Here is a 20,651-nt window from a genome sequence, read left to right on the forward strand (position 1 = left end):
CTTGTCCTCCGCTCTCTCCCAGAGCGTGCTCAAGTCCAATATTCATTGCATCAGTGATGCTATCTAGCCATCTCATCCTCTGCCGTCCCCTTCTCCTTTTGCCTTCAGTCTTTCCCAGCATCAGGGTCTTTTCCAGGGAGTTTTCCCTAACAAATAGTCCTTTGCGTATGCACTGTGCGGTCTCTGATAACAACAGGATTATTGGCCTGCTCGCTGCCTACAAGCAAGACTCAAACTAGATATGGTAACAAGATGCTGAATTCAGTCTCTTTAAAAGTTTTTAAAACAGAAGCCAGCCAACATTGGGACCACAATGTTGGGATGACGATTAACCCTTCCACTTGCACCATTTTCCCAATGAACCTACAACTCCCCCATGCTACTATTTGCCCCAACTGGACAAATATACAGGCACAGCTTTGTGTGTGTATGTATCTAGATCTCACTTGAACTTACAATGGCTGTTATTTAAAAAGTCGCAGGGATGTCTGAACCGTACATCTACTAAGAGATACTTGTATTGCTTCTGTTTGGCTTAAAACTGCCCTGCCTCTCTAGCATCCTCAGCAGCAGCTGCCCCATTTCTGTAGAAACCTGGACTTTCCCCGGGTAGAAATCTTATGACTTGAGCAACATCACATTACTTCCTTCTAAAACTGTTTGCATGCTAAATATTGATAACTCCTAGTGAAAATAGCAACAAGGGTAGGAAAAGCAGCAGGTTAACATCACATGTTAAAATATAAAAATAGAATTAGAAGCTCATTAGAGAGTTTTAATATGAGCCAGTGCAAGAACTACAGTATCAGGCAGTATGCTTGTGTACACTACTTGCTGGGGATCATGGGCAGGAGGGTGCTATTGCACTCATGTCCTACTTGTGAGTTTCCCATCGGCAGCTGTTTGCCCGCTCTGTTAACAGGATGCTGGACTAGATGGACCCTTGGTCCAGCATGGCCCTTATGTTCTTATGTACATAAAGTTTTTATGTCATTTGTATTCTTTGCCTTAGAATTTTAAAACAAAGGACATGTTCCAGCTGAAGTTAAGCACATTTAAGGCTCTCTTATTTCAAAATGAGAGATCTTAATGGTATAGGGTGGGATACAAATGTTTTAAATAAATAAGTACATGTTTAGCCTTCTTCCATGAAATCAATAGGACCTAAATGTTCTTTATTTTGGCTGGATCATATCCACCAGGTTTTTTCTTTTTTAACATAGCTGTACTTTGACAAACAAGATGATAAAAGTTACTAGCCAACAAATAATGTTACTAACCTTTCTAATGCATCTACATTAGTCATTAGTCTAAAAGGAAAAAAAAAAGATATGGACAATCCCTGACCTGGAGACAGGGGTGGACGAAGCAGTATTTCTAATCCATGTCATTTTTTCATGTGTTCATTCACAAGTTTCTGGCCTGTTTCCCCATCAGTCCACTTTTTTTTTAATCCACATGAAAATCAATATTTATTTTTGTATGCATTTTCCCCTAATATACACATTTTTGTATGCATTTTCCTTGAATATATGCATTTTTATGCATATTTTTAATGCCAAGAACTGCATTCTAAAATTTGGAGAAATGCAAAAACTAAAGGATAACGCATTCCGATCTGCGTATTACTTCATGTCAGTTCACTTAAAGATGAAGACCAGTTGAAATCCCCCCCCCCCCCAACCTGGAGGCAATTTTTACTTGCCAGAGGTTACCAGGCAAGCGGCTGTTTAAAAGCCTGAGTATGTATAGGTAAATGTTTACAGAATCAGATGTACGTTTATGTTTTTGCTTCCTTGTTATTTTTTTATGTATTGGCAATTTAACAGTGAAATTGAAATGTAAGTAAATTGTAGATGTTCTTTAGTAACATTTCTTCCAAACCCTTTAACTCATACATAGAACCTGGTTTTAAAAGGTTTAAATAAGAATGAATGATATTCAGCGCAATTTTAATGATTTGGAATGCTCTTAAAACATTAAGTGTTCCTAGAAGAAGTTCAAATTATGTCACATGTGCAGATTCCATTCACATCTTGCCTAGTGCTCTTCAAAGGCTTTGAAGTGATTGCTGTTCAGTATATTATTTAGGTAATACAGGCCAGTCTCCAATTGCAGAAGTACTTCAGATTTGTCAGAAGTGGTTCACTTGGGAAATAAGCTTTCTACTGTCCATAAAGTTATTTAGAGCATATTTCTAATTAAATTGTGAATGTAAGATTTTTTTTTAATTACTATAGATTAAAACAAGGATGTTTCTGAAAATGCCTAAATGCAACTAGAATTTTCTAAAAGATAAGGAGCCCAGTCAATGGCTGGCAAAGAGAGAGTTTGTTTTCTTACTCAGGGCCAACTACCCCATGACACAGGAGATCTATGATTGAATCTCCCAAGGTGTTTTGTTTTTTTTTTTTTTTACTTCAGAGCAATCATGGGCTGCTCTAAACTGGAATGGGTTGGATTAGCAATGCCCTGGTTTGGGGGTGGTAGGAGTGATGAGGAAGCAACGTTGATGTGTATATTATTTAGAATGGAAAAACTCCATGGGGTAGGGAAGGATTAATCCTTTTCTTCTTCAATATTGCTGCTTTGATACAATTCAGAGCCCCATGTGGTTGATTTTAAATACAAATGAAAATGTTGTGAGATCTGATTATGGATCTTTCACATCATGTGTAAGTTGGCCCTTGGTCATGGTGACAGGTTGCATTCTGTCATTCCAGTACATTGCCTAGAAGTGTCGCCAGTGATCCAAATGTTAGGTTTGAAAATGGGAGAGTTGAGTGTGGAGAGAGGAGAAGTAGGTTCAAGTTCCTAGTATATTTAACTGCCAAACTTAGAGACAGCGGCTTTTTCTATGACTAACTTTTGTATAATTGATGTCCAGTTTCCTTTGAGAAAGAACATGGCTATTTAAAACGTGCTGGGTATTCTGGGAAATTTTCAGATTAGTTCTGTCGTCTTGTCATCTTCCAAATATCTAGTCAACTGTGAAGCTAATTGTGGGCATCTCGCTTGTCTCTCAGCCAACCTACTTCCATAGGGTGGTTTGTGAGTGAAGATGGATACATTGCAGATGGCTATAGAAGATTTTTGTGTAGATTCAGCAAAAGCAATGCATACACAGAGGCTGATTTCCACATGGACATATCCTGCTAAATTAGGAACCATGCATACAAAAAATGCAGTGTGTGTACATCCCAGGTTTGGGTCTCTGCTTCAGGTACTTGGGACTGAATATATAGTTTCCAACATTGGATTGGGAACTGTAAATGAAGTGCCAAACAGCTATTTGGCACTGTCAGTTCTGACAGAACCAATAGCCAGTTTGGAGTAGTGGGGGACAGAATCCAGTTATCTCTTTCCCAGTCTGTTCCCATTAGGAATTGATTAGTGCTGACAAGACTGATGGAGTTAGCCACCTTTTGGATAGTTAGCTGTGCCCAAACGTTTATGGACATCCTACTCATATGAATGGGCACATTCATATCTCTGGATTGAGACCTGATTCTGGTTGGTTTCTTAATGAACTGCACTGGCATTGGACTTGAGCGCACTCCGGGAGAGAGCGCAGGACAGGAAGGCCTGGCGTGCTATGGTCCATGGGGTCATGAAGAGTCGGACACGACTGAAAAAATACGAAATGTCCACCTACAAGAGAATTAAGCTAAATATAATAACAAAGTGATAAAAATAATTTAACAACCTGTCAACAACTGATTTGTGTGCTTTTTTTAATTAATAAGAAGAAATGCACCTGAAAATTACTGGGAGTAGTCCAGTGAAATTTAGCCATGTCTAAATTTGCATCAGAGCAGCCTTTCTTGGAAGTAAGTAGAATAGAACAAAATTGGGCTTTCTTCCAAGTACATATGTATTGAATCAGGCTGCAAGTTTAGTTCAAGTTAGACTGCAGTCCTAAGCTTACATATCTGGTGGTAAGTTTATTTGAAATTGGTGGGACTTGCTTCTGAATAAACATGGTTAGTCTCAGGTTGTTAAGCACTTATTTTTTGGACTTGATTCATTGATTTCAATAGAATTTGCAACGTCATCTTGATCACTAGTGTTTCTCTGACTTGAGTGGCAAAGTGGTTTGCCTTCTTTATTTTAGGAGTATGGACATTACATGGTATAAAATCAGCCTGTCTACTAAAAATGCAACAAATTTAATTATAGTTATTAATTTAATTCAATGTAAATTTATGTATATTAAAATTCTGTGTTTTGTTTTCATTTGTGTTAGTGATACAGGAGCAAAACCTCCAGAAAGTGGTATCTTTGGATTTATGATTAATGTTTCTGCATTCCTAGGTATGTATGCCTGTGTTTATACGTATTTATTTATTAACATTTCTAGTCTGCCTCAGCCTTAGACTTGGCTGGGTAAAAATAGTTACCTATAAAACCAACATTTATTTTCAAACAGGTAAAACCATGAAAAAATACTGCATATCCCCCTTCCTCCAAACTGATGTGGCACTAACCACCAGAAGTGAGCCCAAAGCAGTAATTGTAAAGTAAATCATTAACATGCATGCTAGCTTGATAAATTTCATTCAGGGTAGTTTCTAATGCCTGGCACTGGAGATGCTGCAAAACGAAGTAGGCTTTCTGTAACAAGTCTCCAAGAAATGACCACTAAGGCTATTAGGGAGAAGGAGGAATGCAGGCCAAGAGCAGAGAAGGTGGGGAAGGGTTAAGACCAAGCAGTGTCTTTTTCTGAAGCACTGTTTTATGAGTTTAGAACTATAAACTGCACTGAGTCTGCATAAATCAAAGACCAAATTTTGTTGGAAAATCCCTAGTGAGAAGTATGAGACAAATAAGGCACACTGAGCCTACAAAATTATCACCACCACTCCATGCAACTTGCTTAGAGAGCCAAAATATGGTCTGCACGTTGAGCTGTCTTTTTTATTGTTGCTTATCTGTGGGTATGGCTAGTCACAAAGGACAAGTAACCTGCCTCAGAGGCTTTCATGGGAAATTAAGATGGCAGCAGCTAGAGGTTCCCGCTTCTCTTTAAAGCAATCCCAGATGCCAGTGAGAAAATACTTTAAAACATAAAAATTGGGTGGAGTAGGCTGTTTGGACTGATGGGCCTTACTCTTTCTCTGCTGCTTTGGTTGTTTGTATTATAGTAATCTGTTTAGGTTTTATGTAGTTCCATTGATTTATCTAGTGTTGTGATTTATTTTAATTTTTTGTTAGCCATCTTGGTTTTCTTGGGAAAAAATATAGGGTATACATCTTTTAATAAATCAATGCAGTTTGCTTTCTCCCCATAGGATGAAATGGCAACCATTTATCCATGGTGGAAAAGTTAAAGGAGTGCACTTGGGGATATCATAGGGTTAGGGAGCAGGTTTAGCCCCCACCTCAGGTGACCCCAACCATCAAGAATCAGTTTTGCATAACCCTTTCTCTTCACCTGCTTAGCCTTACCCTGTGTTCCGTTTCTTGGTCACCTTAGAGTGGGAAAGGATGTTAGGTAGCTGATGTTTTTTGTATATAAATATTTTGAGGCCACCACTTTTTGTTCATTGTATTGCACTGGAGAAAACAGTGTGCGGGTTTGCACTTCACTTTAAGCCATGGTGATTTATAAGCTACTCACAGTAGCTTATTTGGAAATTATGCTACTGTGATCCCTTATACGATAGGACAAATAAGCTATGCGGATATTATTTCCCCCCCCCTCGCCCTCTAGTCCACCCAGCCGGCCAGGACGGTATCCCAGCTTCCTTTGCACTGGATACCATTCCCTGCTGACCTTCACGCCACAGCTACATCATGTTCCTTTCTCTGATTGGCCAGCTGCACACTAGGGGACGTCTTCTTCTGTCTCTGCCTTGTTGCCGCCAATTTCACTCTGGCGTCGATCCTTACCCGCTTCCCAGCACCTCCACCACCATCTCCCCTCCCAAGCTGCACCACACTGCTTCCCACCGCTGTGGTCCCCAGCCAGATCTTCATGCTTTTCACCTCTGCTCTACCTGCCTGCACCCCCACTGCCATTGCCTCATCTAGCCCGCGGTGCTCCCTGCCTCTCCCCCCACCACTGCGGCGCTCTAGCATGGCCATCGTGGAACCAGAATTTTCTCTCAGCATCTAGCCACTCTGATTATAGAGTTTTTTTTCCTTTGACAGAATATTTTAGGGCTTTTTCATAAGACATTCTTCACTTTGTAGACCAAAAGATCAGGAATGTTGCTCACTTTTCTTCCTGCCACTGCAGCTATGCCTTTAACGGTATCTTGATGTGCAAACATCAGCAGTTACTTATTATCTCCATGATGAGAAATTATTTGTTTGCTGATTTATTCATGCCATGCTACTCTTAGATGCATAAGAGCAGGCCAGGCTGTTTTTCTTTTAAGCAGTTGGCAATCTGCCCTAAAAATGTTGTTGAATTGTTCACGTAATTCCTATTCCAATTGTATTTTTGTTTGATTCTTAACAGCCGGATTTCCATGCTTCTCCCTTTCCCCCTGCCCACCTGCACCCCCACCGTAATCACGCCACATTAAACATACCAGAATACATAGTAGTTGCAAACAGAACACATTTTAAGAGTTCTAACCCCCGGTTGGATTTCCATGCTTTTCCCTTCCCCTCTGCCTGCTTGCACCCACACTGCCATTGCCCCACCCAACCCATGGTGCTCCGCACCTTTCCTCACACCGCCCTTTCCCCCTCCCACCTGCACCAAAAAGGGGGTGGCAGCTGTGAACTCTGGGAGGTTTGCAGGAATGGGACAAAATTTCATACACAGGTTCCCATTGTGGAGAGGCACCCAAGGCAGAGCTAAAAGTTTGGATGGCTATGCCTCTCCATGGGAAACGTGGGGGTTTGACACTTTGGAAGTTTGCAGAGTGCACCGCTGATGGCGGGTGAGGGCGGAAATGGGTGGAAAGCGCAATTTGTTGCTAGGCAGATCTGGGAAACACATTGCCTGAGAGGAGCAGAGTGATGGCAGCAGTTTTGACCATTCCTGCTAGGAGACTCTGTAGGTGATCTGTTTAAACCACTTTGGAGAGCAAGGCGACATGATAAGCCATGATGGCTGAAATAAACCACACTGCAGATCTGGTTTGTGTTTCCACGACAATGGATGGTGAACCAAATGAAGGAATACCAGATTTTTCATGGAATTGGCATAGCTCCATATAGGGCTCCATGAAGGACGGCACCGCACCATTATAAGTCGCTGACAGAAACTTACTTCCGGGTGGGGTGTGGGGATTGGAAGGGAATGTCATCAGACTGGTAGGGGCTGCTCAACCAATAAGAGAGGCTTCTCCCTCCAAGCTCTACTCCCCTTTCTCCTGCCCCCCTGGTTAGGTGATGGTGCAAAGGCATTAATTACTCCCGAAAGCCTTGAACCAAACAGCAGAGACATGCAGTTTTGGAAATAGTGCTTTACCACCATTAGGGGAGTTACTATGTCTTTCACCAGATGAATACATGATGTACCATGGTTGTACTTAATGTTTTTGGCTTAATGGCAATCTCAGTAAGTTCGAGAACAAGCCTCATTGACTGCAACAGGAGTTACTTCTGAGTAGACTTCTTGGACCTATGCCTGATTCCACCCATTTTTCCCTTTCCCCCTAAATACTGGGCTTCCACGTTAGCAGGCACCCCTAAATAAATGTGCTATTGCGCGATAGCGCAAATACATGATAGTTCACTTTCGGGAACAAGTGTCATTGACTACAACAGGAGTTAGCAGGACCCTCTGAACTAATGTGCTATTGCACGATAGCGCAAATGCATGTTAGTGCTATTGCGCAATTGAGTGATAGCGAGATACTGACATAGGGGTTATGCGTATTGATGGAAGAAATGTGCAATAGTATTATAATGAGATAGCGAGAGAGGGGGGTAGAGGTGCTGCTGGAGAACTGGGGCTTTTTTCGCTGTCGAGTGATAGTGATGCCTTCTAAATGTGCAACTAAGGATTCTACAGTAACTACCTCTGGAACTGCAATCTGGCCGGGAACTTATTATGTACACCTCAACCACAGCTCTTTTAGTAGAGTAAGCCTTAGCGCTTGACAGAGTAATGGCTTTAAATGTCCAACATCGATACAGTTGGTGGCTGGTGAATAGGGAGTGCTTACTTCTGATACGCGATGTAGTGCTAATGCACTACTGGTTTAATCCTTTATTTTAAAAAAAAGAACTCTGGTGGCCAGTGGGGAAATGGCGGAAACATCAGGGAAACGCAGGTTGGGAAAACATTGGGGAAACACCACTTGACCAGGGTCACGGTGAAAGGCACACCTCTGGGCAGGGCTAACACACTGGAGTAAATGCGGAGGGTTGGTGTACACCACAACAGAAGCGCAGACAAGACAAATTAAGGAAAAGAATCGGACTATAAGCAGTCTCAAGAAATCCGGTTCTTCTGTGGTAAGCTCCGGGGTGGCTGCTGGATGGCCAAGGCGTCATGTATCCCTAACGACCTCCACACACAGCCAGTTCAGAGTAAATCACTTGTGGAAACAGGCCCCATGGCTTACATCAGGGTGACTTATTTTGGTTAAATAAACCACTGTGGTTGGAGAAAACTGCTAGCAGATGACACATTAAATCATCATGGCTAATTCAGAAAAATAAACCATTGTGGCTTATTGTGCCATGCAGACCCAGCCAATGTAACATGTTCATTATCTGAGTAGGATGAAGGAGTATATTTTTCTTCTTTTTCCTTGTGTTGTCAGGACCAAAATGAGTTCTTGTGTTGGTTGATTTGCTTTTACTCCAGTTTCTGAATAATTTCTGCTGTCTCATTTTTTTAGGTGCAGTTACAATGTATACAAGATATTTAATTGTAAAGCAGCAAAATGAAGTGACACATTTTATTTCGCCATATTTCAATTTACTGACACTATGTGTTGGGGTGGTAGGTTGTATTGGAATGGGCATTGTTGCAAGTTTTCAGGTAAGTCCAAACATTTCTTTCTTTATTAAATTGATATTCCACTTCAAGTGAAGTATAAGTAATTAAGAATACCATATGAGCATTATATATCTTATACTAAAAACATTCTAAGAGCAGTCCTTAAAAACAACACAATGCAAATCAAGAGTGAAGAATCAGGATTGTTACTGTGTGGAGCATTCCAATTACTCTGTCATCCAGACCTAAAAAGCGCCATCTGAAGCCCTATTCAGGTGTTATTACTCCCCATGATAAACATTTTGTGGAGAGAGAGCGGGACCATATATCTAGCCTCACCCTTGCGTCCCCTGACAATTCCATTCCCAGCTGTCTGTGCTTTGGGGGCATGTGTGCAGAGGGGATGCCTGCTGACAGCATGTAGGCCTATCCCTGTGAGCTAGAACCTGCTCTACAAGCAGAACACCAACTCATAGGGACAGCCTGTGTGCGTCCAGCAGGTTTCCCCTCTGCAGATATGCTTCAAAAGCATGAACAGTGTGGGAGTCGGGCTAGCAGGGGATGCAGGTCAAAGGCAGCATATGGGACTCTGCTCTCTTTCCACATGATGTTAGTTGCATGGACCAATAATACCTGAATAGGGCTTTTGTCAGCTTCCTATATGACAGAAGCACAGTGCCCATGTGAGTTTCGCAGGGCAGAGAGTTCCCAAAGTAATTTTTAATCAATTTTTTATAGTTCCCAAAGTAATGTTGCTAATACAAATACAGCCATGGACCTAGTCACCATCTGCTGAACCCCAGACAGTGGTGGCACCCTCAACAGGGTCTCTTCTGAAGATCTAAAGGCATCAGGGTGGAGATGAATGGGAGAAGACATTTCAGAACATTCAGTCCACCAACTCCTTACAGACCTGGCAACTAACAACGTCTTATCTGGATTTAGCTTCAATTTCTTGGTTCTCCAGCCTTATGACTAACTCCAGATACCTGTTCAGAGACTCCAGGATTAGGAGACAAATAAAACTATGTGTCATCTTCATACTGATGACAATTAACTCCAAATCCTCTTGTGGCCTCTCCCAGCAGCTTAATGTAGAAGTTAAATAACATGTGAGATGGAACTTTGTTGCACCTTACAGGACAGCTCCTATGGAATAGAACTTACCTGAGAAGCAGAAGTGGAACTACCACAAATCAGTGCCACCCATCCACACCTTTGATAGGTGATCCAAAAGGCTATTGTTAGCAATACTTGTTCCTTTGTTTTCAAAACATGGTCCTTTTATGTTCAGGTTTTCAGATTCAGACAGAGTAGGAATGGGAATTAATGAATAAATGTGAAAACTAGAAGAGTAATTTTTTAAATGATGGCTTGCAGTGAAATAGGATTATGGAAGCCTTGGAAGCATGTTGCCAGACTACCAGGAATATGTGTTGGAAACAATACAGTGTGATGCAGACTATGCAAAGATGTTTTAGTTCTAGTTCTGGATTGGAACTTGTAGTGGGCTCCTGGACAAAGACACAATTCCACTGGTTGCTCCTTTTAGTAAATTGTCTGGATTGTATTGCTAGATGTATGCCTTTCCTTTATAACTAAGGCATAGCAATGTGGAATTAGCAAGTAGACAAAATAGAATCCTCCTTCACATCCTGACATTTCCTTTTATTTGTGTTTATAAGCTGTGCCAGGACCTTACACTTTGCAAGAACTTATAGCGTAAATAGGAAAGGAGAGAGAAGGAGGTTATTAAATCTGCAGTAAAGTTGCAAAAGTTTTTCAGAGCAAGGTTAAGCAAGTTGTTCAAGGTCAACCAGAAACGTACAAGAACCTAATAACACCCTCTGATTCTGAAGCCACAATCTTAAATCACCAAGCCATTGGTATTCTGCAGAAAATAATCTTTCAACAGTTTAAAATTAATATGATAGAAAACAAGGTATGAATTACTCCATGTAGTTTTTTCTGTGCTGGAGCCATAAGGAAGATTTTGAGAAAAGGGATGTGTAATACATCTAAGTTCCATGATTTCTTTTCAATCCCTTCTGCCTGGAGAGATCTGCTCTAAGACCAACACAAACCCTGGTGTGAGGAACAACAGTCCATCAAATCAGTTATTCTGCCATCACTGCTATGTTCTTACTGACTGTTTCAACGTAATATAAGAAATCCATTTGAAATCTGTTCCCTAAGGAGGGAAAACTGTTGTTGGAATCTCATGCAACATCCTGTACTTGTGAAATAATTTCCCATAGCAGCCAGATAGCATGTTTAAGTGCTTTGTGTTACTCCAGGCAACTATGGTGACATGGTTACTAGCTTTGATTAATCTCTTAAAACAGAACCTAGACTGATCTAAAGAGCTGTGCATTTTACTAAAATGTGAGATGTCCCATGAGCACTTCTCTCCTTAACATATTTTCCAGTCAAATCCTAGGTTATAATAGTAAGCAGTAATGGCATCAGTGCAGTGCTTTTGGGGACTGGGATCCAAGCAAACATGAGATATCTGTAATTCCTTGTTCTAATAAGTTACATGAATGACTCTATATAGTTGCATTTTCTGCCTTTGCAACTACAGAAAGCTTATTTGTTATAGAGTGGTGGGAACCATTTATAAGGGGTCATGAAGAGGGCAAAATAAAATTGGATTGGGTTGACATTTAGGTAGGGTAGGAATGAATAAGCTGTAAAGTTGTGTTTTTTTGTTGGACTTCCTCCAATTCCAAGGTATGAACTGTTGTATAAACTCTATTGCAGACTTTGACATAAACGTAGTTGACTTTTCAGTAAATAAAACCAAGATTAAAGGCTACAGCTGCATGTAAGAAATAGACTGCAATGGCCAAGTATTTAAAATTAATAAGAACACACACACACACTTATCAACATGGGTTTGCCCTAGAAGCCCGTGTAAGAATAGTTTCCTGGGGATGCAAAGGATTTTGTTAGAGAAATCTATCCTCTTCACAGAACTACAATTCTCAGGATTCCTGGAATGAGCAGACCAAGACTACATAATAAACTACTTTAGATTTCTAGTGTAAAGAGGTCTGGGAAAATTAGACAGATGGCACTTGTGGACCTATTAAATACATCTCCAGTGTCTTCAGAACTCTGAAACCCTGCAAGCAGATGAAAGCCAACACAAACTAGGGGAAGAGGAAGCCGCTTGCCCATTCTTTACGGTAGAGGAATAATTTTCTAATAACTTGTTGGGATCCATTTAATGATTTAGATAAACCATTCACTTTGTGGGAGACCCTACTTTCAAGCACCTACTCAGTCAAGAAGCTCACATAGTTTTATTCTGCGTTGGAGTCTTCTGTCTCACACATACATGCGCGCGTGCACACACACACATTTTCCTGTTGTTAGTGCGTAGGATAACTGCCTCTTCTAAAAAGAGGAAGAAAACAGTTGTTAGGCACTGGCCAATAGAAATTAAGGGCATATCTGTACAGGACTTATTTAAGTGAAAGGTGTGCTCATTCAGTGCATTCGCTGCATATCTGACCCTGCATCCCACACATCCTTTGGGCTTCAACCCCAGATAACTGATTATCATTCCTTGTCTCAAGGGTAGCAACTGGAGTGCCGTCAAGTCTGTGCCACCCTACTCATTTGTTGGAACAGGTATTCACGCACACACACGCACGCACCTCTTTTTGAGAGGCAAACAATCTTGGTTTTGAGAGGTACCAATTTTGACTTGCAGGTGAATCATTCTGTGGGATATAGGAACTGAAATCTCCCCAATCCTATGTCATTAACTTGTTTATTAAAACAAAGCCAATATGTCCTTGAATGTTTGTCCCCTGTTTGCAGCATCCTTTTATGTGCATACAGTAAGTAATGGTTTCCCAATTGTTTTTTCAGGAGTTAGCGGTTCCTGCTGTCCACGATGGAGGAGCTCTTGTGGCTTTTATCTTTGGTGCTCTGTATATTGTGCTTCAGACAGTCATCTCTTACAGGTCACGCCCACAATGGAGCACTCCATGTACATGTCACACAAGGCTGTTCCTCTCTATAATGACTTCGGTAGCTGTCATTCCCAGTATCCTTTTTTAGTATATTACTGTGTTTTACAACTTCCCATTCTGAGGTATCAGCCCTTTCTCAGATATGGTTATGTGATCAAGGATGTTTACGATGTTTGAACTGAAAATCATGGAAAAGAATCTCTGGATAATCAAGGGCTGTTTGCTCATGTCAGTCATTAACTAAGGTTGGATGGAGTTATGTAATTCATGACAGACTCTGGGCAGGTTCGCACGATCAAACAACTCACTGTGGCTTAAGCCAAGGGCCATTTTGAATTTTAAAACTGTGTCCACACCTTGTATCATTTAAACTAGGGGACCATGGGTTATGTGAGGGTTAAACAACCCTCGCATAACCCTAAAACAGGCCATGGGTTCTGTGAGGGTTGTTTAACCCTCGCACAAGCCATGATCCCCAGGTTCAGATGACATGGTCTGAATATTCAGGGTGGTGCCCATGGGTGCCACAGCTCATCGTGGCTTAAATAAGCCACGACAAGCTGCGGCAGTCATGTGAACCCAGTCACAGAGCTCTTAGGTACCTACCATGAGACTACAAGACAAAAGTCCATAAGACTTAATCACTGCATTTAATGTAACCAGAGCGAGGATATTGATTCCTCAACTTGCTAATGATCTCAGAAATACTTGGGTCATGTAAACGTGCCCTTCCTGAAATGTAAGGAGTCTTTTGAAATATCTTCAGTTGCTTAGAATCATAGAATACTAGGGTTGGAAGGAGCCTACAAGACCATCAAGTCCAACCCCCTGCTCAATGCAGAAATCCAAGTCAAAGCATCCCTGACAAGTGGGTGTCCAGCTTCATCTTGAATGCCTCCAGTGTGGAAAAGCCCACTACCTCCCTAGGTAATTGGTTCCATTGTCATATTGTTCTAACAGTCAGGAAGTTTTTCCTAATGTTCAGCCAGAATCTGGCCTCCTGTAACTTGAGCTCATTATTCTGTGTCCTGCACTCTGGGATGATCGGGAAGAGTACCTGGCCTTCCTCTCTGTGACAACCTTTCAAGTACTTGAAGAGTGCTATCATATCTCCCCTCAGTCTTCTCAAGGCTAAACATGCCCATTTTTTTGTTTTGTTTTTTAGTTGTAGAGCTGGCAAAAGTGCAGAAAGGGGCAACTAAAATGATCAAGGGGTTGGAACATCTCCCCTATGAGGGAAGGTTACAGCAGCTGGGATTGTTTAACTTGGAGAAAAGGAGAGTGAGGGGAGACATGATAGAGGTGTGAAAAATTAGGCATGGTGTGGAGAATGTGGATAGGGAGACATTTTTCTCCCTCTCTCACAGAAACATAGAATAGTAGGGTTGGAAGGGACCTACAAGACCATTGAGTCCAACCCCCTGCACAGTGCAGGAATCCAAGTCAGAGCATCCCTGACAAGTGGGTGTCCAGCCTCATCTTGAATGCCTCCAGTGTGGGAGAGCCCACTACCTCCCTAAGTAATTGGTTCCATTGTCGTCTTGCTCTAACAGTCGGGAAGTTTTTCCTGATGTTCAGCCAGAATCTGGCTTCCTGTAACTTGAACCCATTATTCTTCATTCTGGGATGATCGAGAAGAGATCCTGGCCTTCCTCTGTGTGACAACCTTTCAAGTACTTGAAGAGCACTACCATCTCTCCCCTCAGTCTTCTCTTCTCAAGGCTAAACATGCCCAGTTCTTTCAGTCTCTCCTCATAGGGCTTTGTTTCCAGTCCCCTGATCATCTTCATTACCCTCCTCTGAACCCTCTCCAGTTTGTCTGCATCCTTCTTAAAATGTGGTGCCCAGAACTGGACACAGTACTCCAGATGAGGCCTAACCAGTGCTGAATAGAGGGGAACTAGTAGTTCATGGGATTTGGAAGCTATAGTTCTATTAATGCAGCCCAAAATAGCATTTGCCTTTTTTGCAGCCACATCACATTGTTGGCTCATATTCAGTTTGTGATCTACAGGAATTCCAAGAACCTTCTCGCTTGTAGTGTTGTTGAGCCATGTATCCCCCATCTTGTAACTGTGCATTTGGTTTCCTTTTCCTAGGTGCAGAACTTGGCAATTTATCCCTATTAAATTTCATTCTGTTGTTTCCTGCCCAGCGCTGCAGCCTATCAAGAGCACTTTGAATTTTGTTTCTGTCTTCCAGGGTATTAGCTATCCTGCCCAATTTCGTGTCATCTGCAAATTTGGTAAGCATTCCCTGCACCTCCTCCTCCAAGTCATTAATAAAAACGTTGAAGAGCACTGGACCCAGGACTGAGCCCTACGGTACCCCACTTGTTACCTCTCCCCAGTTTGAGAAGATCCCATCGATAAGCATCCTTTGAGTCCGATTCTGTAGCCAACTGTGGATCCACCGGATCGGTGTTTCATCTAGCCCACTTTGAGCTAGTTTGCTGATCAGGATATCATGGGGCACTTTGTCGAAAGATTTGCTGAAGGCGAGGTATATTATGTCCACAGCATTCCCACAATCCACAAGGGAGGTTACCTGATCCAAAAATGAGATCAGATTAGTCTGGGAGGATTTGTTCTTGACAAATCCATGTTGGCTTCGAGTAATCATTGCATCGTTTTCAAGATGCTTCCAGATGGATTGCTTTATAATCTGCTCCAGAATTTTCCCAGGGATTGATGTCGGACTGACTGGTCTGTAGTTCCCAGCTTCCCCCTTTTTAAAATAGGGACAACATTAGCCCTCCTCCAGTCATCTGGCACTTCATCCGTCCTCCATGATTTCTCAAAGATATTAGACAGTGGTTGTGAAAGTTCTTCTGCCAGTTCCTTTATTTCTGTAGGATGCAGTTCATCTGGCCCTGGAGATTTGAACTCAGGCTTGTTTTCTTGGAGGAACGATTTGAATGTAGAAGCCTGCAATCCCAAATAGAAACACATGCATTCAGTGAGCTACATTGCAATACTGTTCAGCTGAGGTAATATTAGACACATAAGACTAAATTCTACCTTTTGGCAGACAAATATCTGTCTCCTTGAATGACGAATGGTCAAAAGCTCATCACACCTGAATATACAGCAACATATGCCAGCTATATTGACACATTTCTGAGGACAGAATTTGACCCTCTGGGAACTGTATGCATGTCTCCTGGACTTGATGATGAAAGTTCCTGGAGTGACATGTGACTTCCCACCCTTCAGTGCATATGATTTTAGAGAACTTTTACCATACTTTAAAAATAAATTCTTAGCAATCTTGATACTGGAATTAAAACCCATGACCAGACTTGAAATATCTGAAGGTTATTTCTCAAGTCTAAGCAAAGTATTGATTTCATCTCTGTTTCCTGTTCCTGTGTACTTGTTGACATGACCATGCACCAAAAGTCCATGGTTATATAAATGCTAAAATCAAAAGTATATAATATCCGTAGTAATTATCTTTAGAATTTACATTACCTTGCATTCATCTGTGTAGGCCTCCACTGATTGTTCCATTCCCCTATATGAAAAATAATAAAATGTTTTAACTTTTTAAACTCTTTTAACCATTGTTTTATTCTTACGTTGTTTACCGCTCCGAAACCTTCTGATGAGGAGCGGTATATAAATATTGTAAATAAATAAAATAAATAAATTATCTTAGTAAGGCTCAGTTCGAGAGACAAAGAAGAGCGTTTTTATAAGTATTACATTTCAAATCAGTTGTTTCCTTTTAACCCTTCTTCTCCAGTGATTTCATGTGCATCACTAATAACCATAACAAAAATAGATTGGAATCCAGGTGAAAAGGTAAAACCTCACTAGGTAAAACATTTAATCCTTCTGCCAGTTAAGCCAGCTGTTCACTGCTATTTAATTGTAGTTAGGCGAAGTAGGAAATGACAAAATTTGCTGATGAGTGTGAAGCTGCACAGAGTTCCTTCAGAAAGGCAATAACATAAATTGCTAATCGTAGCTTGTGGCATTTATATTGTAAGGTTGCGGGGGGGGGGGGGGATGTCCTTGTGGGCTTTCTTCCAGCTCAGTATTTCTTGACTCTTAAGAATTCTGTGAATGGTTTTTCTGTCTGTGTAGGTTGCCTGAGGCATACCTGGTCGGAGTCTTGAACATGCTGATGTATTGTTCTGACAAGGAACCAGCCAGAGACTGTTTGGGAAAGGGGTTTTCCTTTTCCAGGTGTGGAATGTGCTAAGACAAAGGTCTGTGGAAGGGCAAGTGGTTGTAGCTGGAGACAAGATGGCGAGTTCACACGTCACACTAAGCCACCCTGAGAAGAGGCCACTGTGGGCGGGTGACTTGTCCCTTACTCCTGACAATCGCCTGCTCGGTGGCTTCCCATGGCTTGTTTTTTCCCTCAGACCCTCTCAGTCCTCCAAGCTTCTGCCAGCATGTATCCCAGGGGTCTTTGCAGCAGAAATCTTCATTCTCTACGTCAGCATTCTTTCTGCACTTGGTCCACTGGGGTTGCCAGCTGACAAGGAAAACTCTCCCCAGCCCCACATCAAATCGCAAGAGTGAAAGACCACCTGTCCACTGTTTAGCCAAACATACCAGTATCTTCTGCTTGTCAATGTCCTCCACTTTGGCGCTTCCCTTACATTGAAGTAATAACACCTGCCCCTGCAGTCGCCAGCCGCTTTATGTTACCTCCACTGGTCTCCATTGCTAGCTGTAAGATGTACATGAGGGTTACATCAGATCGCAAAAAGGAAATAATTTTCCAGGCCCTTATGAAATGGAATTCTCACCGTTTAGAAAACTGGGTGTGTGTAAGTTCTTCTTCCAAAACAGTCATAGCTACTTCCTTGACATCCAGAAGGCCAGGGGTGAAAGGCCATCAGGCTAATTTCCAGAACAAAAGGTACTGAGCTCTTTGCCGGAACTATTAGCAAGTCTAAGACTCAGATCATGTTTGCTTCAGGCAACCTACTCTGATTAGGGATGGCGGAGAATTTCTCCATGAATCTCCGGGAGGCCGAATGCCAATGCATTTGGCCCCCCGAAATTGGTGGTGAAGTTCTCCGCCGGCCCCCCCCCCCCCCGGGATGGGACTTACCTCGTGCGAATGTCCCTCTCGGCGGCGGGTCCTGGTGGCGTTTCGGCGGGGGCGGCGGCTGGTCTTCTGACCGGCTGCTGCCGCCGCCGCCATTGCAAAATAAAAAAGTAAAGTAAAACAACAACAACACACACCCGTGATAGGCTACGTAACGATTTACATAGCCTATCACGGCTAGATTTCCAAAGTCAGCCGTGATAGGCTACGTAAATCGTCACGTAGCCTATCACGGGTGACTTTGAAAAAAACAAACAAACGTGTACGCAAATGGCGGCGCCCATGGGTACGCGTACGCGGTTGTTTTTTTTTCAAAGTCACCCGTGATAGGCTACGTGACGATTTACGTAGCCTATCACGGCTGACTTTGGAAATCTAGCCGTGATAGGCTATGTAAATCGTTACGTAGCCTATCATGGGTGTGTGTTTGTTTTTTACTTTACTTTTTTTTTTGCGGCCGGGTAGACGGGGCGCTCCTCCCCGGCCTGAATTTCGGCAGCGAGGGATGGGGCGCCTCCCCCCCCTCGCCTGAACTTCGGGGGGAGAACCGAGGCGCCTCCCCCCCACCGCGAAGCAAGCTACAGGACCAGGTAAGTCCCTTTCATCCATCCCTAACTCTTATAGGTTGTATTCTCTGATACTTATTCACAGAAATCTTAGAGGCAAGAATAACTTGGAAGTGTCCCCCCATGTCATCCAGTACAACCCCCCCAAACGTAGAACAATTTAATCTATCTCTGCAAAGAACAACATATAACATCTAGGCAGATAAGCAGACTTGTCCCTTCACATTGGGAAAGCAATAATGCTCCTCTCCCTGCCATTGGGCTTACAATAACCAAGGCAGATTGTGTAGATTTCCACCCTTGCACTAAACACTTAGACCTGGTTTACATGTAACAACAACCTATTGGTTTAAAACTGAAAAGTTGTGCACAAGTGGGCGCACTGCCTACAGTCTTCCACTTCTACTCAGCAATCCACGATTGGCTCCTGCTGAGAGTGATGTCTGAACCCAGACCGCTGGTTTTTTTAGGGGCAGTTAACCCATGGTTTGTTTCTAAACTGATGGGTTGTTGTTACATGCAAACTGCCTGTTAGAGTATAGTCAAGGTTCAGAGGTTTGTCCATAGTGTGGGCCCCAAAGGAAAGAGTGGGTTTGTAAACTCTGGACTGCTGTGGGCTTGTTATTTGAGTTTGGGGATGAAATGGTTCAGTGAAAGAGTCTGTGTAGGAATCAGGTGTAAGAAACTGCATGGTGTTGTTGTGGGGGCTGGGGCTGGGGTTGAAGCAGTATGAGGGATTTCTTATAATCAGTGATGATCCTAGCTTGAACAGGATTTGTAATAAATTTAGGAGAAGGGTGAGATTTCATAAGGTTGATTTGGTGTTGATGACTGCTGATTTCTACTATATGCACCAATGAGCCAACTGAAGATAACATTTTATGCATCTGGCAAAGTGGGATCTAGGCCATGAAAGCTCATGCCATAATAAATGTATTAGTCTTTTTAAGGTGCCATGATGTTTGGTTGTGTTTGCTGCAACAGATTAACACAGCTACCCTTCTGAAAATTGCAAAGTTTTAGAAGTGGGCACGCTATACCACAAGAGGGAGCACTTTCCTTATGAATCCTGCAAAATAACTGGGGCCTGCATCTTGCTACACTGTCTTGTAATAGTGTGTAACATGTCACTTCTCTTAATACAGTGGAAAGGTAGCTGTGAAGGTAATGTGTAATGATTCTATCTTTTTAGCGATATATTTGTGTGCTGTGTTTGTATTATTAGGAGGTCTTTTTATTGAGACAGGTGCTATTTGTTGGCAGCAAACAAACCCTATCTCTCCATTTGTGTCCCATTAGACCTATCGTGATTCCTGGTTCAGCCTTTTGATCCTTATTAAGCTTACACTGAAAATCTGCAAACCATTTAAACTGAAATACACAGATGTCAACTCTGAATTTAGTACCACTGGTTTGGAATGGCTATGACACAAGCATTGTAATGATGGTCTAAAGGCAGCAAGCTGTTTCAAACATACAGTACTTGTGCAGCAAAGAAGCACAAAAGACTTTTATTTCCTTTTTTTTTGTTTCTTGTGTAAACTCTGAAGGGGAGTCTCATATGTGTCTCCTACAGTGTGATGCATGACTTCTATGAGGGATACACTTTGTGCTTCTAGAGTTGCTTGGTCCCTGCCATGAGGCAACGAAGAAGGCAGTGGTAAAACTACTAATGAAGAAGCCAAATTTAGATCCATTGGCTGTGGAAAATAGATTACCCAATTTCAAACTTACCATTTTTGAGCAAGGCCCTAGAGTGAGTGGTGTCTTGCTAGCTCTAGGTGGGCTTTGAGGACACCACTTATTTAGATCCTTTCCAACCTGGTTTTCCATATGGGTTCAGAATGGAAACCACCTTGGTTGCCCTGGTAGTGGACTTTCACTAGGGAACAGATGGGGGAAGTGCGATCCTGGTGGTTCTCCTGAATCTCTCAATGTCTTTCGATACCATCAACCATGGTATCTTTCTGGATTGTCTTTCTCAAATGGAACTCAGAGGCACAGAGTTACCACACATGTTGTAACATACAACATTGCCTTCAGTGAAATCAGGCCTACACAGTTTGTGACTTCCAGTGCCAAATGGAGTCTACCAGCTGTGTGCTTGGCAGGCCCACT

General features: G+C 42.2%; 1 protein-coding gene across 7 annotated transcripts in view; it reads left to right on the top strand.

Annotated features, from left to right (window-relative positions):
* Positions 1-20,651, top strand: part of DRAM1 (DNA damage regulated autophagy modulator 1) — a 51,191-nt gene that overhangs the window by 6,798 nt on the left and 23,742 nt on the right. For 4 of the 7 annotated variants that reach the window (XM_084809567.1, XM_084809566.1, XM_084809565.1 and 1 more), the window contains exons 2-5: positions 4,247-4,314; positions 8,811-8,953; positions 12,794-12,971; positions 16,645-16,703. In XM_084809567.1, coding sequence (XP_084665693.1) covers positions 4,247-4,314; positions 8,811-8,953; positions 12,794-12,971; positions 16,645-16,703 — 448 coding nt within the window. Of the gene's footprint in view, positions 1-4,246; positions 4,315-8,810; positions 8,954-12,793; positions 12,972-16,644; positions 16,719-19,678; positions 19,698-20,651 lie in introns of all 7 variants that reach the window. The other 3 variants (XR_014784260.1, XM_084809569.1, XM_084809568.1) reach the window with 2 other exon arrangements.

The sequence above is a fragment of the Heloderma suspectum genome, chromosome 7 (assembly GCF_057233095.1).
Source record: "Heloderma suspectum isolate Gila_16-S chromosome 7, 16-S_ref, whole genome shotgun sequence".
NCBI lineage: Eukaryota > Metazoa > Chordata > Lepidosauria > Squamata > Helodermatidae > Heloderma > Heloderma suspectum.